Below are 22926 nucleotides of genomic sequence, written 5' to 3' on the forward strand. Positions count from 1 at the left end.
TGAGGAGTCAGACGATGGGTACAGAGTGTGGAGCGGTGTCAGGCACACAGCTGGTGTTCTCTGCACCAGTCGGCCGGACAACCCCACCAGTGGCAAATAGCTAGTGATAATAAGGGTAATGTAAGCATATTCTGGCTTCTTCATCAAAACATGGTTGCCAAAACAAAAACAAACAACAAACAAAAACACAAGTTGTGTTTTTTTGTTGTTGTTGTTGTTGTTGTGTCTATCCCTTGCCATTAATAGCTCTGGGACCTGAATAAAGTCTTCCTAAGGGCTCTTGCCCTCAAAGTTGGTGGAATCTTTGAAAGATGCTCTCTCTGCGCTACTAATTTCACATCTGAGGTAGATAGATCATAACCGCAAACACTTTTAGTGAGTGGGGTCAGCTGGCGCCACTTTCTGACCCTCTCCTCTCTCCCATGACGTTTAACCAATTTCCCACCAGCAAGTATTCAGGCATTCTAAATAAACAGGCGTTAAAGAGGACAACATTGTCGTTGAAGTGGGGGGCTGTTTCTGAAAGTGGGGCTCACGATGTCGCTTCAGCCTCGTCATCTTCCAGGAAGATGTGCGGAAACTCTAGTGCTGAATATTGACTTTCTCACTGGAGTTTGTACACACTTTCCTCCATTTTTTTTTTTTAAAGTTGTGTCTACTGAAGAATGTGCTGTGAACACTATTGTTGCTGTGTGAAAACTAAAATATGCTGGAGTGTTTTATACAATCATTTTAAATAGACCTTTTGTTTGTTTTTCTGTCCATTCAAACTGCTCCCCAGGAACTTCAGGTAAGACGCTGTTATTCTTAATTCGGGTGCATTGGCAGACTGTATCCTGGCATAGTTACATAACAACGTGCGCGCTCCCCCTCCCTCTCCCCCTCCCCCGCATCCCCTCCAGCACATGTATGCCGACTTGTGTGTAGGTGTGTGTGATAGGTTTTTTTTCTTTTGTTTTGCTCCCCTTGGCTGCTCTAGTATGGAGATATATTCTAAGATATGAAAAGGCTTTATTATCCTTAGTTCTGGAAGTGGCACGGTTGTATCTCTTGAGAGGAGACAAGTCTTTGATCTACAGATAGGCAGGCACCCTCCTGTTCCTGATGAGACAGTTACACAGTGGATGAGTGCTGTCATTCTGTAGCAAGTGAGATCAGGCTAAAGATGTACCTAAGTGGTAGAATGCCTGCTTAGCATGAATGAGGCCTGGGTTCCATCCCCAGCACTACCAGAAAAACAAAACAAAACAAACAAACAAACAAGCAAAACCCACTTCCTTTTCTAAGATTCCAAAGCTAGCTATCTCTGTCTGGCAATAGATAAATTGTCATCCAAACCAGTGTCCTTCCAGAAAAGGGCAGGGCTGATGATGATCATGCCCTGACACCTGACCTAAATCGAAAGCATCTTAAGCAAGCTGACCCATGACCCTGTCACTCTAGGACTCACTCTAAGTAGCCTCATTTGGAGAAATATATTTGATGACAATTTTTTTTTTTTTTTTTTTGGCTAGGGGTAAAGCTCAATGGTAGAGCATTTTCTTAGCATACACAGAGACCTGCTTCAGTCCCCAGCACTCCAATAATAACAACAATAATTTTAACAGGGTTTTATATGAAATAATTTCAAGAATATCATTTTTGACATTTCTGGGGTATTTGTGAATATTCTGCTACCTCAATATAAACTCTGGTGTTATGTTTAAGTTTGATGCCTGTATGTGCAAACAGTCCGTCTGAAACAGTTAGCCACACTCTGCGTTTTTATATACATAACCTGGCACCATAAATAAACAGGGTTTTGGCTTTTAACTTCATTTGTGACATAAGGTATAATTGTATATCTGGTAGAGGGACAGGATGGGTGGCCCTCACTGAGTGTATTTCGTGCCATGCTGAGAAAGCTGGAAAAATAGTTCAGTGGTTAAGAACACGGGCTGCTCTTGCAGAGGACCCAGGTTCAGTTCCCAGCACACCTACTTGGCGGTTCACAACCATCTGTAACTCCAGTTCCAGGGGATCTTACACCCTCTTCTTGCCTCTGCCAGAACGGCACACACATGGCACACAGGCTCATATGTAGACAAAACATTTATACATATAAAATAAAAATAAATTAAAATAATGAATCTGGGCTGACTTTCATCCACAGTAGAATTTTGTTGTGTTTGCTAGAAATCCAACTCAGGAACAGTTAACAGTGCTATGCACATGTTCCACCTCTTAGCTACACCCATAGCCTTTCCACCATGGACCTTACCTGGGGCTAGACTAGGTAAGGGTTGCCCCATCTCAACCCCTCAGCTACTACCAGGGAGATCATTTCAACACCTTTGCCTGGAATGGAGCCGTTACATCCTCTTTGAGACAGCTATTATCTGTGCCCCCCAGTTCTCACGCACAGGGGGCTCGGGTTGTCACCAGGTCAGGGGTCCCCCATATCAACATGAGCATTCATGCCCAGTGTGGCAGCCTCTTACCTTAGATACATTGTGAAGCTTCAGGCTTAGGATCAACGGAGGCGACCTCCAGAGCTGTTGCTTGTGAGACCCTGCCCAACACGCCTGTGCATTTGGTACAGGAAATTTGGTGACGTGTTTTATGTTTAAATATTTCCCCCAAGGTCTTCTCCTTCTCTGTGTTCACTTCTCTTCATTCCTGTTCCTTTCTTCACAAATTACATTTTTCTTTCAAGACTTTTTGGTCTTATACATTCTTTTGTTTGTTTGGTTTTTTTTTTTTTTTTTTCAGGACAGGGTTTCTCTGTGTAGCTTTGGAGCCTTTCCTGGAACTCGCTTTGTAGACCAGGCTGGCCTTGAACTCACAGAGATCTTCCTGGCTCTGCCTCCCAAGTGCATTTTTTTTTTCATATTCTGACTTACAGTAGTTACTTTAAGCCAAGGAATTAACTGTTCCCACCAGGAAGAATAAAGCTACATTATTTAGTGGTAATTTATCACATCCCTCTGTGGGGGACAGGTACAGGTTGAATTTTCTTATCTAGAACGCCTGGGACTAGAAGGGTTCCGGATTTGAGGAGTTTTGTTTATTTACTTGTTTATTTATTTTGGAATATTTGCATACACATAATATATACAGTTTCTTGAGGATGAGACCTAAGTCTAAATGCTAAATTCACTTTTATTTCCTCTGCATTTAGCCTAAAGATAATTTTATACATCATTTTTAGGGGTCCTGGGTTTTGACTGTGATCTGTACCATGGAATTTTTTATTCGGGAGCTCCGTGACGGTGCTCAAAGATTTGAGACTTTGGAATACTTCAAACTAGGGAAGCCCAACCCGGGTAGCACAGAAGCATGAATAGAGACCCAGGTTCAGTTCCCAGCACCAAGCAGCTCACAGCCATCATAACTTCACATTCAGGGACCCGATGTCCTCCTCAGGCCTCTGCGGGCACTGCACACACGTGGTGCACACACACACACCTGCAGGCAAACACTCATGTGCATAAAATAAAAATAAAGAAACCCAGCGGGCGGCGGTGGCACACACCTTTAATCCCAGCACTCAGGAGGCAGAGGCAGGCGGATTTCTGAGTTCAAGACCAGCCTGGTCTACAGATCGAGATCCAGGACAGCCAGAGCTACACAGAGAAACCCTGTCTGAAAATAATAATAAATAAATAAATAAATAAATAAATAAATCCTAAAAGTACCATAACAGGGACAGACGACAGTTACAGTTTCTCTATCTGGGGTGATGTGCTTAGGAGTCTTCCTATTGCTTTTCCCCACAAATAGCCAAAGAAGACCTGGGACAAACTCAGTCAACACCTGTTTAGGAGAGGTCTGTCACACTGAGGTCTGTCACACTGAGGACTGTCACACTGAGGTCTGTCACACTGAGGTCTGTCACACTGAGGTCTGTCACACTGAGGACAGGTCTGTCACACTGAGGTCTGTCACACTGAGGTCTGTCACACTGAGGTCTGTCACACTGAAGACAGGTCTGTCACACTGAGGACTGTCACACTGAGGTCTGTCACACTGAGGACAGGTCTGTCACACTGAGGACAGGACTGTCACACTGAGGTCTGTCACACTGAGGACAGGACTGTCACACTGAGGTCTGTCACACTGAGGTCTGTCACACTGAGGACTGTCACACTGAGGTCTGTCACACTGAGGTCTGTCACACTGAGGACAGGACTATCACACTGAGGTCTGTCACACTGAGGACAGGTCTGTCACACTGAGGTCTGTCACACTGAGGTCTGTCACACTGAGGACAGGTCTGTCACACTGAGGTCTGTCACACTGAGGTCTGTCACACTGAGGACTGTCACACAGAGGTCTGTCACACTGAGGTCTGTCACACTGAGGACTGTCACACTGAGGACTGTCACACTGAGGTCTGTCACACTGAGGTCTGTCACACTGAGGACTGTCACACTGAGGTCTGTCACACTGAGGTCTGTCACACTGAGGTCTGTCACACTGAGGACAGGTCTGTCACACTGAGGTCTGTCACACTGAGGTCTGTCACACTGAGGACAGGTCTGTCACACTGAGGACTGTCACACTGAGGTCTGTCACACTGAGGACAGGACTGTCACACTGAGGTCTGTCACACTGAGGTCTGTCACACTGAGGACAGGTCTGTCACACTGAGGTCTGTCACACTGAGGTCTGTCACACTGAGGACAGGTCTGTCACACTGAGGTCTGTCACACTGAGGTCTGTCACACTGAGGACAGGTCTGTCACACTGAGGCTGTCACACTGAGGTCTGTCACACTGAGGTCTGTCACACTGAGGACAGGACTGTCACACTGAGGTCTGTCACACTGAGGTCTGTCACACTGAGGACAGGACTGTCACACTGAGGTCTGTCACACTGAGGTCTGTCACACTGAGGACAGGTCTGTCACACTGAGGACAGGTCTGTCACACTGAGGACTGTCACACTGAGGTCTGTCACACTGAGGTCTGTCACACTGAGGACAGGACTGTCACACTGAGGACTGTCACACTGAGGTCTGTCACACTGAGGTCTGTCACACTGAGGACAGGACTGTCACACTGAGGTCTGTCACACTGAGGTCTGTCACACTGAGGACAGGTCTGTCACACTGAGGACAGGTCTGTCACACTGAGGACTGTCACACTGAGGTCTGTCACACTGAGGTCTGTCACACTGAGGTCTGTCACACTGAGGACAGGTCTGTCACACTGAGGACAGGACTGTCACACTGAGGTCTGTCACACTGAGGACTGTCACACTGAAGACAGGTCTGTCACACTGAGGTCTGTCACACGGAGGACTGTGACACGGACAGGCCCGTCTTATCTGAGTCAGGAACAAGAGACTTGAGCCGGGAGGAGAAATCAGCCTCCCGCTCACCACACTTAAGGCCGCGGCTCTCGGGTTACTCCGCTGCCCGCTGACCTCTACTCGGAAGCATCACTTTACTTTAGGAACCGTCAGGCCGCGTTTCCGATGACCACTTCTAGACGTGGAATGCTAATTCTCACTCAGATGACAATTTGTTCATCATCAGGGTGGATACCTTCCTTCAGCCCTGTTTTATGAGACAGAAAACCAAATCCCATATTCATTTCTGCAGAAAAAAAAAAAAAGAGTTATGTTAGCCAAACAGACCTACTTAATAGCTGATGCTTTGTAGAGATCTGAGGTAGAACTCCAGGCTTTAACACTCCCATGTCCAGCTAGGCCTGTCTCAGTAAGTCAGAATGGGTAAGCCAGCAGGAAGTCTTTGATGCAAAGGCAAGAAATGTAACCACTTCCCAGCAAAAGCCAGGATGCAGCTTCAGTGTAGTGCATGGCCCGCCAAATTGTGTCTGGCTCTCACAAGCCTTTAATTCTGCATTTTATCTGTGGAATCTGCTGTGGCAGACAGTCTGGGATGTTTACCTAATGCTCTTCTACTTAATAGCCAAGGAATTCTGGAATGTGCTTCGAGCAAACTTGTTTCTCCTTCTGAAAACTCTACTAAACAGGGCTGGTGGGAGAAGGGAGTGTACACTAATTTAAAAGTTATTTTAATATTAATAGTCTCCTTTTTTAGACAGATTTTTGAAAACAATAATTTTCTAGTGTTTACCAAAATCAACTTTTAAAAATATATACATTACCTGCTGGGTGTGATGGTGCATGCCTTTAATCTTCTCAGCACTTGGGAGAGAGAAAGAGACAGGTGGATCTCTGTGAGTTTGAGGCCAGTCTGATCTACAAAAGTGAGTTCCAGGCCATCCAAGGCTATACAGTGAGACCCTGTTTCAAAAAATTAAAAATTAAAAAAAATATATATACCAAAGAGAAGAGTGCCACCACTTGTACCCATGAGATAACACACATTTACAGAAAAGGTCTGCCTTTTTGTCTCCTCTCGTTGGTAAACTGAGGTCTGGGTACCAAAGCAGGTGAGGACGTGAGAGTTAGCTGATGCTGACCACGTTCTTTTCTGAGCTGGGACTGACCGTGTGATGGCGCGAGGGCCAGAGGGCTGGGGCATGAAAAGGCGACTGTGGTGTGATTTCAGGGAGAGAGTATGGACAACTTCAACTGGGGAGTGCGCAGGCGTTCCCTGGACAGCCTGGACAAGTGTGACATGCAGATCCTGGAGGAGCGCCAGCTCTCGAGAAGTACTCCCAGCCTGAATAAAATGAACCACGAGGATTCAGATGAGTCATCCGAGGAGGAGGACCTCACAGCCAGCCAGATCCTGGAACATTCAGACCTTGTAAGTAGGGACGCTCCCACTGGAGAAGTGGGAAGCCTCGGGTTTTGTTTTGCTTTTTTGGTAATTAATTCAGGAGTTTTGTTTCCAGCTAAATACACTTTCTATGGCTGCTGAAGTGAAATCTGAACTCTCAGGGGGAGTCTAAGTGACCTCTTCTCTGTAGGTGGCAGATGGTGTGCCACGAGGCCACATTCCTACGGGGTTGCCCACTGCTATGTTCATGGTCCAATAACGACGACGTGTAGAACTTGGAAGAGTCATACCTGTCAACCAACACCTGCAGAGTAATGCTTTGTGTTCTTTTGACAGGAACATCATGTTACGATTTCTTCCCATTGCTTTCCAAACAGATCATGAACCTCTCCCCCTCCGAGGAGGCCAACCCTATCGAACTGCTTACCACCACCTGTGACTCCACCCCTGCCGACCCCCATTCCTTCAACACCAGAATGGCAAGCTTCGAGGCTTCTTTGCCTGATATGAACAACCTGCAGATTTCAGAGGGGTCAAAGGTGAAGCGATTTGGGGAATTTTTATTGTAGTTCCCTTAAGTGGGTGGGGAAAAGAAACAAATTCCTAGTTAAGAATTCTTAGAGGAGGGAGGTTCAAAGTTGGGGGATTTTCCCCCTAGGATTTTAGTGAAATGATTGAGGCTTGTGCACCTGCCCCAGGGCTTTGAAGGTTTTTTTATGCTCACAGACTTGAGTCGACTCCCCTTTGGTTGAGAGATTTGGCCTGAGGCCTTTATAAAATGACATACTTGACTTCTGACTGATGGCAAAACCAAGTGGTGGGGAGAGATCGCTGTGACTGGGAGAGTGTGGCGCTTTTGTGAAACAATACGCTAAGTGAGGTGTAGGAGGTGCATGCACTGGGGGGAATTTTTTCTTGTGTAGGAACCAATTATACAATTTGCTCATTGATTCCATGCTTGCCTTTTGGCACATGATAGGAATATTTAGTGTCAATCACACAGAATTATGCCAGATTTGCGTAAACCTCTCCTAGCTAGACTCCCTGAGGAGAAGAGTTTCCTAATGCATATAGTTTCCTTATTTTAAAAGGTTGGCTTTAAAACAAAAGGGTCTATGGATATTTTATTTAATGCATATAATTTCCTTATCTTAAAAGGTTGGCTTTAAAACAAAAGGGTCTAGCCGGGCGGTGGTGGCGCACACCTTTAATCCCAGCACTCGGGAGGCAGAGGCAGGCGGATCTCTGTGAGTTCGAGGCCAGCCTGGGCTACCAAGTGAGTTCCAGGAAAGGCGCAAAGCTACACAGAGAAACCCTGTCTTGAAAAACCAAAAAAAAAAAAACAAAAAACAAAAGGGTCTATGGATATTTTATTTAATGCATATAATTTCCTTATCTTAAAAGGTTGGCTTTAAAACAAAAGGGTCTATGGATATTTTATTTAAGGTTTATTTTGTCCAAATTCACAGAAAATATCCTGTCCATAAAACCATCCACTTGTATGTTATAATCCACATATGCCCTTTAGTATAAAACTTTATTTCTTCATAATTAGAAATACCAGGGGGCTGGAGAGATGGCTCAGCAGTTAAGAACACTGACTGCTCTTCCAGAGGTTCTGAGTTCAATTCCCAGCACCCACATGGTGGCTCACAACCATCGGTAATGAGATCTGGCTCCCTCTTCTGTATACATAATAAATAAATAAGTCTTTAAAAAAAAAGAAATACCAAAATAGTCTATCACAGCTAGGCTAGAATTAGTCATTCCTGATCCTCATTTTGGCCATGGTTTTGCAACTTTGAAAAGAAAACTCTGTGTGTGTGTGTGTGTGTGTGTGTGTGTGTGTGTGTGTGTGTTACTTCTAAAGGAAAACTATAACACTTTCTATATAATTTTACAATACACTAAAAACAGATCTGAAATGAAGAACTCCCCAAATGCTTTAAACCAACAGCAACCACTTAGGTGCAATTAACTAAAAATATTAGAGCTTAAATAAAAATTTTTTCTAAAATTGCCCCAACTCAAAAGGGAGAATAGCCAGGCAGTGGCGGCGCACGCCTTTGATCCCAGCACTCGGGAGGCAGAGCCAGGCGGATCTCTGTGAGTTCGAGGCCAGCCTGGTCTACAGAGTGAGATCCAGGAAAGGTGCAAAGCTACAGAGAAACCCTGTGGGGGGGGGGGCGGGGGGAGAATAAGGACTATAATTAGGATTCTGGAAGAGAGAAATGCCCCCCCTTTTTTTGGTCAAAAAAACAACCTCCCCACACCCCAAAAAATATTGTTCTACAGTCAAAAATGCTAGAATCCTAAGGTTAAAACACTTTAAGTTAAATTTTTTGGGAAAACATCATAAAATATATGTGATGTGATATTTCTAGGCATGAGTACATTCTTTCCATTTTTCTTGTAAATGCTAGTAGATATGTAGGTAGATAGATTGATTAATTGATTTCTCTTAAGAAAAACAATCTAATTCTATCAAGAAAACATTAGATCTTATTTCTAAAGACATCTGTTTTCTCATGACCAAAATTTCTGTAGTATTTGATATACTTATGATGCTAGAGAAAACAAAGATTCATCTGTAAGAACTCGGCATCTCCAGAGACATGACCTGTCCTGTCTAATACAGCTCTGACATTCTGGCTAATTTCTCCTCATTAATCCTAAATTCGGAATACTATAAACCATTAGCCAGATGATAACCCATGGTAAGGGTCTCATTCCCAGACACTTCCATTTCAGCTTGATTTTGTTTTTGTTTTAAGATGACTCACAGCACCACGTACATGTGTTTCCTTCCTCTGCTGTTCTGATGTGTGGTCCAGTGGCCTTCCTTCCTCTCACAGAACAGTCTGTTCTCCAGTTGACTTCCTCCCTGGCCTCAGCTCAAGCCCAGCCTCTTTTTTTCCCATTAGACTCTCTGTATCTCTTCCCTGCCTCCCACCAACCCAAGATCCGCTGCCCTGGAGTGGTCCCTCGTTACTGTTTAGTGACGGCACTGAGGTGAGGGGAGTCACACTCTCAGCTCAGCCACCGCCCTGAGAGGGTAGCAGCAGGAAAGCACACATGCGGTGAGTCGTGGCGTGCCTTCTGTACGAGAAAGCCTGTCACCCCAGAGGGCACACAACAGATTCTTCTGTGCCATGCACCAATGCTTCCACAGTCTAGCCGTTATTGGAAGAGGGATGTCCTACTGGAGAATAGGCCTGGATGTGCGTACCTGTCTCTAAGGCTGGGGCTGGACAATCAAAGTTTATCTGTGTCTGGCTTCTTTCTGGTTTTGAAAACTACAGTGGTCCCGTGAGGCAGGCCTCCGGGCACGGGTCCAGGCATGAGCACACACACACACACACCACCACCAGCTATTCTGGAGGTGCTGAGTTCTTATGAATACCAAGGCAATAGCTTCTCTTCCACATCTCACCCCAGTAGCCAACCTGACATTGAGCAAATACTTTGCAATGAAGCAGAGGTTGCTAAGCTGTAAACATGGAAGCTAGACGAGGGAGGGAGGTCTTTCTCTGACCATATCGAAGCTAGCATTTGTAGACCACAGACACAGATCAAATGTGATCATCCACAGAGCTCTTCAGGGATGATTACGGAAGAGACCGGAAGGAAGACAATAGAGAAGGGATACTTCAGAGAATTTCTGAATGCTGTTCTAGAAAATAAATGTCCCCATTTCCGTCCCTCTCAGGATTCTATTTCTGCTTCAGTGAATCCTGTTTTCTACTTACATATTCTTACACATTGGGGTTTCAAATTCTGTCCCCGCAGGCGGAAGCTGTCCCCGAAGAGGAGGACACCACCGTGCACGAAGATGATCTTTCGAGTTCCATCAATGAGCTCCCAGCAGCTTTTGAATGCAGTGACAGCTTCAGCCTGGATATGACGGAGGCAGAAGAGAAGGGCACCCGGGGCCTGGACCAGTACACTCTTGCAAGGCAAGGCAGCCCTTGGCGAGATGGGTGGCGTGCATATGCGGGGCATGCTGTGTGGCATTCACGCTGCTTACTAGCTTGAATGTAAAGCTACACATCCTCATACTCATACTGTGGAGATTTCCTAACGTGGAACCTGGCAATCATCCAACCCCATGTAAGGCTTTCCATGGGACCGAGAAAGGATGCCCATGCTGGAATTTATAGGACCACAGAGCAACATGTAAAGCAACATGGAAAAAAAAAAAAAAAAGACCCTGGGGATATAAAGCTTTAAAGCTAAGCAAGACATGAACAAAGCTTAAAAATGAATTCCTTCCATTTAGAGCTGAAAGACACAGAACAAGGGGTTCTTTCCAGGCTAAATGACTGCTCTTTAAATGAGTGTCCTGCAGCGTGGTGGCCGACGCCTCTAACCGTAGTGACTTACAGAAACACAAAGGGAAGGTGGAATAGATGAAAACACCATACCTTACATCAACTCAGCGTCTGCAATAAGTCACAAATTATGACACTCTTTGGATCTACTTTAGAAGAAAATTGAGATGCTACACTTAGGTTTGTGGATGTTAAAAATGAGAGCTAAGTAAAAGCCTGTGGCTAGACAGAGAACGTCTAACCATCCAAAGAAAACGCCGAGGGAACACCCTGAAAAGACTGGGGCTTTTCACATCACTCTTCCTGCCTTCCTTCCAGTCCGTCCTCCTCACTCTGCCTCCTCCTCCTCCTCCTCCTCCTCCTCCTCCTCCTCCTCCTCCTCCTCCTCCTCACTCTGCCTCCTCCTCCTCCTCCTTTCGTTCCCGCCCTGCCCTCCCCTTCCCTTGGCATTCTGAGCACTTACACACACACATTCATTGTCTGTCTGCATCAGGGACAAGTTGGGAGAATCCAAAGTTGAAGTAGAATTTATCTGAATGCGAAGTGTAAAAGAATGGTAATGGTGAGCTGGGAACAAATGTTTGGTTTCAGGCCTGGCCCCCGGGAGAGCAAGGGCTTGCTAGGGGTAAGAGAGATATAAACCTGTGCAAAAGAATTAGGAATCAGGGCTGGAGAGATGGCTCAGAGGTTAAGAGCACTGTTCGCTCTTCCAAAGGTCCTGAGTTCAATTCCCAGCAACCACATGGTGGCTCCCAACCATCTGTAATGAATCCTGGTGCCCTCTTCTGGCCTGCAAGGATATGTGCAGACAGAACACTGTATACATAATAAATAAATAAATCTTAAAAAAAAAAAAAAGAATATATATTTTAAAAAAAAAAAGAATTAGGAATCAGCCAGGCATGGAGGTGAACACCTTTGATCCCAGCACTCAGGAGTCAGAGGCAGGTGAATTTCCATGAGTTTAAGGCAAGCCTGGTCTACATAGTGAGTTCCAAGACAGCCAGGACTATATAGCAAGACCCTGTCTCAAACCACCACCCCACAACAAAAAAAAAGAGGAATTATAGAAATGCGAGAGGTAAAACAACTATTTCCTTAGAACCAAAAGATCTCAGAGGCCTCTGGTGAAAGCCAGTTCCCCAGAGGGCCCTTGACAGGAATAAAGGACCCACCCGGCCACCTCAGCAGGCTGACACTCAGATGTAGAATTTGTACAGCTGGCTACAAGAGGTGGTCACATTTTGATGCGGTGGTTTCCATGTCTTCCAGCTTTGGAGACGGTGACAGGGGTGTGTCTCCCCCTCCCTCGCCCTTCTTCTCGGCCATCCTTGCTGCCTTTCAGCCCGCCGCCTGCGATGACGCCGAGGAGGCCTGGCGCAGCCACATTAACCAGCTCATGTGTGACTCAGACGGCTCCTGCGCTGTGTACACATTTCACGTGTTCTCCTCTCTGTTTAAGGTACGGCTTTGGGGAGCACCCTGAAGACAGCCAACGGCGTGGGCTTCCGAAGGGGCTGCTGTCCCTCAAAGGCTGTATAGTTATTTTCTCCTCTGGAGACTAGTTCCTCTACCTTCTGTTTCTACTCAGCCCTTATTGCTTCAACCTTATGAGGAGGCTGACCTCTAGGGATTTCAGGTTGGCTGCCACGAAAGGACTGTGTAAATGGGATAAGCCACACTTAACTCCGCCACTCCGTTTTCTGTTGACCTTCTAGTTAGGGTTTCTATTCCTGTGATAAAACACCATGACCAAAAGCAACTTGGGGAAGAAATGGTTAATTTGGCTTACAGCTTACAGCCCATCTTGAGGAAAGCCAAGGCAGGAACTGAAGTAGAGACCCTGGGGGAACACGGTTGACCGGCTTGCCCCCTGTGACTTGCTTAGCTTGCTCTTTTATGTAACCCAGGACAACCTGCCCAGGGTTGGCACCACCCACACAGGTCTGGACCTTCCCTCATCTGTCGTTAATCAAGAAAATGTCCCATACCCTTGCCCAGAGGCCAGTCTAGTGGGGGCGTTTTCTCAATGGAGGTTCCCTCTTCGAGAATGACTGTAGGGTGTGTCAAGTTGACAGAACCCTGGTAAGCACGTGTGGCACTGGGGCCATTAAGGAGATCTTCAGCCAGGCTACTCCAGCGTCTCTGAGCCCCTCTCCTCTTCCTCAGGACACACACTGACCATTTTCATAATGGTTAAAAATGTTTCTATTAATACCAGGCAAGGTGGCTCACGACCATAATCCCAGCCCTTGGGAGGCAGAGGCAGGCAGGTTGTGGCAAGACTGGGGATAGCTTAGGCTATAAAATGAGTTTCAGGCTACCCTGGGACTATAGAATGAGACAACTTTTTTCCTTTTTAATATTTATCTTATTATTTTTTGAGAAATACGTAAGTACTATCTTAGGGGTTTTTTTGTTGTTTGGTTTTTTGCTTGTTTGTTTGTTTGTTTTGGGGGGGTTCGAGACAGGGTTTCTCTGTGTAGCTTTGGAGCCTGTCCTGGATCTCGCTCTGTAGACCAGACTGGCCTCGAACTCAAAGAGATCCGCCTGGCTCTGCCTCCCGAGTGCTGGGATTAAAGGCCTGTGCCACCTCTGCCCAGCTTTTTTTCGTTTGTTTGTGTTTTGAGATAGGGTTTCTTTGTGCAACAGTCCTGGCTGTCCTGAAACTCGCTTTGTAGACCAGGCTGGCCTTGAACTCACAGAGATCCACCTGCCTCTGCCTCCCAAGTGCTGGGATTAAAGGCGTGCACCACCACCTCCTGACTTTAGTTAGGGTTTCTATTGCTGTGAAGAGACACCATGACCACAGCAACTTTTATAAAGGAAAGCATTTAAATGGGGTTGGCTTACAGTCCAGAGGTTTAGTCCACTGTCGTCATGGTGGGAAGTGTGGTGGCATGCAGGCAGACATGGTGCTGGAGAAGGAGCCGAGAGTTCTACATTTTGGTCAACAGGCAACAGGAACGGAGTGAGAAACTGGGCCTGGTTTAAGCATTTGAAACCTCAAAGCCCGCCCCCAGTGATGCACTTCTTCCAACAAGGCCACACTTCCTAGTAGTGCCACTCCCTAGTGACCAAGCATTCAAATCTAGGAGCCTGTCGGGGGCCATTCCAATTCAAACCACCACAAGGACTGATGTATTTCAGTCCTACCCATGCCCTCCACTCCTTCTCAACTTCATGACCTCTCTTTAATTGTACACACACACACACACACACACACACACACACACACCCCTGAATAGTGTATATGTACTACATTTTCATTGTTCATTCATCAGTTGAAGACCATTTAGGTCACATTCCCCAGCTAGTGTGACTAGGTCGGCAATGAACGTAGCTGAGCAAGTATTTCTGGAGAAGGATGCCATCGGTTCCTTGGACACATGCTGCAGGGTGATATAGCTGGGTCATACGGCAGGTCTGTTTTCAGCTTCCTGAAAATCCTCCACGTCGATCTCTGGAGTGGCTGCACCAGTTTGCAGTCCCACTAGAGGAGTGGCCCCCTTTCCTCACCAGCATTTGTGGTCCATTGTTTTCTTGACTTTTGCCATTCTAGGTCGAGTAAGATGAACTATCAAGGCAGTTTTAATTTGTATTCCTCTAATTACAAAGGATGTTGAACACTTAAGATGTTTTTTAGCCATTTTTTGTTTCTCTTTAAGAATTTTCCATTCAGCCAGGCAGTGGTGGCGCACACCTTTAATCCCAGCACTCCAGAGGCAGAGGCAGGCAGATCTCTGAGTTTGAGACCACCCTGGTCTACAGAGTGAGTTCTAGGACAGCCAGGGCTACACAGAAAAACCCTGTCTTGAAGACAGAAACCAACATAACAAAAGCCTCTCCATTCAGATCCATAGCCCTTTTTTAATAATTGGGTCATTTTTTTCCTTGACTCTGGTTTGCTTGGTTTTAGTCCTTTGTATACTCTGAATATTAATCCTCTATCAGATATGCAGCTGGCAAAGATTCTCTCCTGTTCTGTGTGGCCTCCCTTTCCACTCAGTTGCTTCCTTAGCTGTACAGAAGCTTTCGAGTTTTGTGAGGTCATGTTTGCCAATTGTTGTAGTCCCTGAGCAGATCCCATCCTATCCAGAAAGGCCTTTCCTGGAGCTGTGTCCTGTAGGGTTCTGCTGTATCTCCTTCTAGCACTTCCAGCCTGTCAGGTTTTACAGTAATGTTGTTGGTCCATTTGGAGTTGGGTTTTGGTGCCGGGTGGTAGACATGGGTCTAATTTCATTCTTCTGCATGTGGACATCTAGTTTTCCCAGCAGCATTTCTTGAAGAGGCTGTCTTTTCCCAGTGTGTATTTTTGACCTCTCTGTCAAATATCGCATGGCCGTGGTTACATGTACTCATGTTTGGGTTTTCTATTTTGTTCCACTGATCTACCTGTCTGTTTCTATAACTGTAGCTCTGTGATGCAGCTCAACATCTAGACTGTAGCATTGCTCTGTGATGCAGCTCAACATCTGGACTGTAGCACTGTTCTTTTGCTCAAGATTGCATTTGCTATCTGAGGTCTTTTTAGGATTTGTTTGCCAAAAGTGTTGATCATTTCCAGTTTTCTGGTAGAATTTCTGGGATTTCTTCTCTGTCGGTCTATCTATCCATCCATCTCTATCTCTCTTTTGGTTTTTTTTTTTTTTCAAGACAGGGTTTCTCTGTCTAGTCCTGGCTGTCTTGGAACTCACTCTTTAGCCCAGCTGGCCTTGAACTCAAAAAAACCTAGCTCTGCCTCCCAAGTGCCGGGATTAAAGATGTGCGCCACCACTACCTGGCTTATCACATCATCTTCAAATAGGGATAGTCTGACAATTCGTTTCCTGTTTGTATCCCTTTAATTATCTTCTTTTGTCATATTGCTCTGGCTAGTACTTCAAGCACTGCATTGAAGAGGAATGGGGACATGTGGCAGCCCTGTCTCCTTCCCAACTTTCATGGGATTGCTTTGAGTTTTTCTCCATTAGGATAATGTTGCCTGTGGGTTTGTCACACATAGTTCTTATTATGTTGAGATTTGTTCCCTCTGGACCCCCTGGATCTGGGATTATAAGAGGTTGTGAACTTCCCAACATGTGAACTAGGAATCAAACTTGGTTTTCTGCAAGAGCGGCATGCATGCTCTCAACTGCTGAGCCATCTCTCTAGCCCAACTTTTTTTTTTTTTTTTTTTTTTTGAGACATCTCCTCATGTAACACAGGCTGGCCTCAAATTCCTGATCCTCTGCCTCCCAAGTACTTGATTACAGGTTTGTACCACCAAGCCCCAAATTATTTTAAAGTCCTGCCCCATACAAAAAAAAAAAATCATAGGTATTTTCCAGTGTACAAGTTGAGCTTGGCCTTTGTGAATGATCGATCCCTCTCCTGCCTTGCAGAATATTCAAAAGAGGTTCTGCTTCCTAACCTGCGATGCAGCCAGTTACCTTGGAGATAACCTTCGGGGAATCGGGTCCAAATTTGTCAGCTCTTCCCAGATGCTCACCTCCTGCTCTGAATGCCCTACACTGTTCGTGGATGCCGAGACTGTGAGTACCCTCGCCCTGCTCTGGTGGGGTAGTGTGTTTGTATGGGATTTATTATCATAGTGTGTGTGTGTGTGTGTGTGTGTGTGTGTGCGCGCGCGCGCGCGCGCGCGCGCGCGCGCGCGCATGAGGTGGCACACATGCTCATGGGTGGAGGTCAGAGGGACTTGATTCTCTCCTTCCACCATGGCTTCCAGGGATCAAACTCAGGTCATTTCATTGGTCCCTTTTAAAGACACCTCCAAAGCTGTGAGCAGCTTAGGGTTGTGGCATGCCTCCTGAAGGCCGCTGGGTCTGTGGAGTAATTAGTGAACATTGCCAGCCCAGGCCAAGGCATTTCAGAGAATTAGGAACAGTCTACTTCTGTGTGCCTTCCCTGTCCTCGGCCCCACTCCCGAGTGACTCTGACTCTGCCAACTGTGCATATGACTGTATGACCCTCAGAGAGGTCATCGGGAAGTCTGTAACTGACTGTCAGATCATAATTTTATGAAGAGAACTTTGCAACACTGGCCAGCGCTTTTAGGGCAGAGGTTATTCATGACCTTCATTTCTTCCCACCTCCCATCCAGAACCATCACATAGGCTGGGTAACTACCAGTGTGTATAACCTAATGAAGATCTGCCTTGAATCTCTCCTTTCCAGACACAACCTCCCAAGCTCTCAGGCTCACAGACTGGCGCCCCTTGAAATGCCTTGAAATTTTATTTCTACAAAGTCAGTCTTTCCAACAGCCTGATTAGCCTCTCAGCAAGGAATACAATATGAAAAATAATCCCATTTTAAATCATTTAAAATGCAAGTTAAATATAAAATCAGTTCTCGGATCTCTTTGGAGGTCTGTCTTCCATAACGAAACATGAAATATTACTGATAATGGAGTCATGCATAAGGTGGATGTCACATCTTACTGTAGGTTTCCAGTAGAAGGCTTGGGTTCCAAGCTAGTGTCGGTTCCAGCTGTAGCCAAAGGGAAGCCAAATTAGCCACCTACCTCTACGTCTTTTGTGTCTGTGTAGCTAGGCCTTGCTCTTGGTGTTCCCGTCGGTCTTTAAAGCCAACTGTTCCTGTCTTTAGCTCCTTTCCTGTGGGCTCCTGGACAAGCTGAAGTTCAGCGTGTTGGAACTGCAGGAGTACCTGGACACGTACAACAACAGGAAAGAGGCGACGCTCTCGGTAAGCCCGTGTGCGCATGCGCGCGCGCGGTAGTTCAGCTGCCGCAGAGAGAGCCCAGCCGGGAGAGGTCCCCGGGGTCGTGAATAACTGATAACTGCGTGGGCTCTGTCGGGATTGTAGCTCGTATCTAATAGCAACAGAACAGCATATAATCCTGGTTATTGTCAGATGCACATGACCTTGGTCAAAAGGCCAAGAAGCTCAAATAGAACCAAAGAAAGAGCAATGTTCAGCTTTATCCCCCAGTGTCCCCACCAAGAAACCAGCACAAGCCAAGCGGTGGTGGTGCACACCTTTAATCCCCAACCCCTGTCTTTAACCTTTCAAAGAGGACCCTTTCCTAAAAGTCATTCGCAGAATTCTGTGTAGCCTTGTTAGAAGCATGATTGGGTTTTCCTGCCAGACACTGTGGTTTAAATGTTCTCGGGACGCCTGTGGCCCTACCCATGTCCTGTCTCTCTTTTTCTGATGACCAGTGGCTTGCCAACTGTAAGGCAACATTCGCAGGCGGCTCGAGAGACGGAGTGATCACCTGCCAGCCCGGGGATTCGGAAGAAAAGGTAATGAACTCCTGGAGAGACCATGTCTCTCCTGTGGTCTGGCTCTGTGCGGGTTTGATCCTCACAGGCAGCATGGAATTGAGGGAGGAAGAGGTGGAAGGAGCCATCTTCCACACTCACGTGAACCCAATAGAGGAAGGCATGCATCCATACCATGCATGGCTGTGTGTTGATGGCACTGGGGGACTTCCGTTTTCTCCTTTCTGGAAAAATAGAGACATAAAATTAACCTTCCTGCCAGGTGCTGTTTTAACCATGCTAATCACTTCCTGATAAGCCTGTTCTTAATCCAGAATATAAAATCACTTGCTGGACTGCCCAGTTCCTTCACTGAACCATCAAGTAAAGGAAATGTGTCTGTTGTTTTCTTACCAAACACTGCAAAACAGAGTTTCCCATTTCGAACAGTGTAAGTGCGTGCCATATGCCAGCAGCTGATTACATACATATTATATTATGAAGGAAGTCAAGGAGAAGAGTGAGATAAAACTATTCACTCTGCAGTTAGGTGTGAAGGGCCTCCTGTTTGGTTCCTAGGGTTCCCACCAAGTCAATCAAGACATCATGGGGCATAGCCTGTGGTAAGTGGCTTTAAGAACAGAAAAGAAAAAAAAGTGTGCATGAGCACACACAGCAGGTAGCTCTGGAAAAGCTTCTTGGTTGGTGTAGGAGGCAGAAAGAGATCTCAAATGTGAGCTAGAGGTAACTGGGGAAGTGGGGAAGGCTTGTGTAAAGGTCCTGGGGCAGAAGGGAGCATGATGTTCTAAAAACTGAAGAGAGGCTGAGGGACCAGAGTGCAGACATAAAGGCAAGGCCGAGGAGCCTCTGCAGACATTGGCAGAAGCCTGGGAGGGCCAGCCGCTTCACAGCGATGTATAAACAACCAGCAAGTTAGGCAGCAGGGCTAAGCATCGCCATGCTGCGCGTACCATACGGACAAGCTCAAGTGGGCAAGAGGGCACAAGGGAAGGGAAGCCAGGAGGGCACTACCCAGTCCGTGTGGAGGAAGTGTCATCTTGGCATCCGGTCGTTACTGAGAAGACATTTCCTGTTACACACCCTCCTGTGAAAGAAAACAGGCTTTAGCTGGGCATGGTGGCACATGCCTTTAATCCCAGCACTGGGAGGCAGTGGCAGGTGGATCTCTGTGAGATCGAGGCCAGCCTGGTCTACAAAGCAAGTTCCAGGACAGCCAGGACTGTTAAACAGAGAAACTCTGTCTCTCAAAAATAAATAAATAAACAAATAAACAAACACCAGGCTTTATTAGTATATAAAGAGCCCAGTAAGGTTTGGGGTGAAATTTTTCAGCCTAATGCCAATAATTCAAGACCACTTTGTGACTCCCACCATACACTGAAATGTGTAGGGTGGTTTTTTCAGGAATCTGCAGAAATAGTGAAGCTACCTAGAATACCTAGAAGCGATGATTGATTGTGGGGTTCAGAAAAAAATGGGGGAAAAGTAGCATCTAGTCTAATACCTTCAGCCTGCTAGTAAAACCAACCAGGTCTTCCCCCAACTAGCACTAGTTTGGAGTTCATGGACACAGTGGTCACCAGGGAACTTGGGCAGCAGCCAGCTGTCTGAGGGAGATGCTTTTAATCTCATGTATGTAATAATTTTGGAGTCTTAGGCCAGTTAACGGTTTGGGCTTCCTGGTGCTTGTATGAACAGTTCTCTAGGGTAAGGTACAGCACACGCTAAACAGCGCAGAAGATGGGGTGAGCAGTTTGCTTTTGTCTTCCAAGATCGTTTCTGTTCACATGCACGTACTGTGGGGGAGTTTTTCCCTTCACCTGTCGAGACAGAAAATGCTTTCCACAGTTTGCAATCTGCACTTACTGAAGACTGGTTCCCACAGGCCCCTTGTTCTGGAGTGGCTCCCCCTGGTGGTTGACGTTCACATAAACTTAGGTCAGGAAGCCAAGTCAGCCAGCTCTGGTCTCTGCAGGCTGCATTTTCAGCCTCTGACCTGTAAAGCAGTTAATACAGCTCCTTTCTCCAGTTCTGTCCCCGTCCCGTCCCGTCCCCCTCCCCACCCCACCCCACCAAGAGCTGAAGATGCCTCGTTTGTTGGAATGTGTTTTGGTTGACATACTCACATTCAGAATGTATGTCTGACTCTGGATTCGAGCACAGTGATTTAGATTCAGCACTTGTGTGTTTCACCTTCCTGCAAAAGCACCCCATGGGCTGTTTTTCCTGCCCCTGCACAGTACAGGAATGAGAGAAGCCCCGCCCCCACCATGTGCTTACACAAGCTGAACAAGTTAAATGTTGAACCAGACTGTTCCCCAGTCGGCTAAAACCCACTGACCTCAGCCTTCAGACATGGTCCATCTGTCTGTCTTCCAAAACCAGTCTTCTCTCCCATACTGGCTAAAGATGTGTCTGCTAGGGTTTGTTTACAGTTTGTTTGGTTTTGGTGTTCTTGAGACAGGGTTTCTCTGTGTAGCCCTGACTGTCCTTGAACTCAGAGATCCGCCTGCCTCTGCCTCCTGAGCGCTGGCATTAAATGTACCACCACCCCTTGGCTATTTACAGTTTTCTTAAAAATAGTAAGAACCTGAAGGTGTGTTACCTGTATCACAGGCTTTCAGGTTTCTGGCTTTAAGGATATTCATGAACATGGTCCAACGCAATTTTTTTTTCAACAAACAAAATATAGTGGTTGTCAACTGGAGACGTAGCTTGTTGGCAGAGACTGCCTAGCACGTGCAAGGCCTTGAGTTCAATCCCCAGCACTTCACAAAGAAAAAGCAACCGGAGGGAGGCAGGAAGAGTGGTAGCTTCACTGTCCCAAACCCAAATAGTGTTAAGGGGTGAGTGAGCGACGTTCCTACCCGCTTAAATTGAATGCACTCACATGCTATAAAGACACTATCAGTAGCGGGGTTACCTTCTACACAGAATCTAAACTTTATGCATGTGACTTTCAACCATGGGGTATGAGAGAGTAAGCCAGGCATAGTTATGCATACCTGTAATTCCATCACTCGGGGTCCAGAGGCAGGGGGACTAAAATCTCAAGTCTGAGGCTGACTTCAAACTTTCAGCAATCCTCCTGCCTCGGCCTCCCAGAGTCATGGGCTTACAGGCATCTACCACTGTAAGTCTGCAGTTTTCAGACTTCCTGCTCCTCGGTTGTTCAGGGTTGGTTCTTGGAGTCTGCTTCTTGTCTATCCTCCTCCGCTAGGACCCAACCCACCCCCAGCCAGCCAGTCCAGATAACACATTTCTAAGACAAGCTTACATCAAAAGACTTTAGGGCCGGGCGGTGATGGCGCACGCCTTTAATCCCAGCACTCGGGAGGCAGAGGCAGGAGGATCTCTGTGAGTTCGAGGCCAGCCTGGGCTACCAAGTGAGTCCCAGGAAAAGGCACAAAGCTACACAGAGAAACCCTGTCTCGAGAAAAAAAAAAAAAAAAAAACCCTAAATACAAATGAGGTTCTGGTCTGTGGCCTAGCGAAGGAATTCCAGATGACAAAAGCCAAGGAAGCTGCCCCCAGCCCACCTAAAAAGGAGTCCTCAGGAGGAACATCAGTTACTAGTCTCATCAAAGTTGGCCATCACCCAAGAAACACACAATTGTGCCCTAAGAGCTGAGTGGGGGGAATTCGGTGACATTCCTCAGGAACAGGCCCGAGCTAGCAAAGAAAGTTCATTTGCCTTTACTGACCAGAGACAACTTCACTGTCTTGATGAGGTCCTTGGATTATGGCCTTGTTTTGTAAATGAGAACAATATTGACCTTCGCTTAGGACTATATCGTTTACCCAGCACTTACATCAACTCAGGACAGAAAAATAAAGTCCACATCAGCAGCACTGCCCTGCTTCTGTGCTTACTAAGCATTATGTTCCTATCTGATAAATTCCCAGAAGTCTTCACTGCTGGCCCTGTGCAGGGCTGGAGAGATGGCTCAGTGGTTAAGAGTATCGGCTGCTTATGCAGAAGATCTGAGTTCAGCTCTCAGCATCCATATGAGGGGGCTGACAGCTGCCTGTAACCCCAGCTCCAGGGGATCCAATGCCTCTGGCCTCCACAAGCATGTGCCCATGTGCGTGCACACACACACACACACACACACACACACACACATACATACACACACACACACAATATTAAAAGTAATTTTTAAAAACTGGCCCTGTGGCCAGGTGGTGGTGGTGCACACCTTTAGTCCCAGAACTCAGCAAGCCGATCTCTAATTTGAGGCCCGCCTGCTCTACAGAGTGAATTCTAGGACAGCCAGGGCTACACAGACAAACCCTGTCTCAAAAACCCAAAAATAAAAAATAAACAAACCTGTTCTTGTGTGCCTAATCTGATAATACACTATGTGTTAGCACCTAATAACAAAGCTTGTAGATATCTAGAGACATGTAAGTGCCTGGCCATACAATGTACAACACAGACTTTAAGGAAGAGAGAAACATGACCAGGATCCCAAAAAAAGTTCCTCAGTAAATTTACAGTGACCACACACATCGCTCTCATGTGATATTGACGGCAGGTGAGAGAAAGGGGGACCAGGAATCAGAGGCACGGGGTGGGGGTGGGGGGGGGGTGTAAGTGCTCCTTCAGTAGCATGTGTAGGCCGCAGTGGCGAGCTGACAGTTTTGT

At 46.5% G+C, this 22926-nt stretch overlaps 1 protein-coding gene across 1 annotated transcript in view; it reads left to right on the forward strand.

The window, feature by feature from the left end:
• Window positions 1-22926, forward strand: part of Fry (FRY microtubule binding protein) — a 249244-nt gene that overhangs the window by 215047 nt on the left and 11271 nt on the right. The window contains exons 52-58 of the mRNA XM_059248951.1: window positions 6524-6724; window positions 7075-7236; window positions 10487-10653; window positions 12301-12490; window positions 16413-16562; window positions 17638-17736; window positions 18213-18296. Of these exons, the coding sequence (XP_059104934.1) occupies window positions 6524-6724; window positions 7075-7236; window positions 10487-10653; window positions 12301-12490; window positions 16413-16562; window positions 17638-17736; window positions 18213-18296 (1053 nt within the window). The remainder of the gene's footprint in view (window positions 1-6523; window positions 6725-7074; window positions 7237-10486; window positions 10654-12300; window positions 12491-16412; window positions 16563-17637; window positions 17737-18212; window positions 18297-22926) is intronic.

This window comes from Peromyscus eremicus, chromosome 23 (genome assembly GCF_949786415.1).
Source record: "Peromyscus eremicus chromosome 23, PerEre_H2_v1, whole genome shotgun sequence".
NCBI classification, from domain to species: Eukaryota; Metazoa; Chordata; class Mammalia; order Rodentia; family Cricetidae; genus Peromyscus; species Peromyscus eremicus.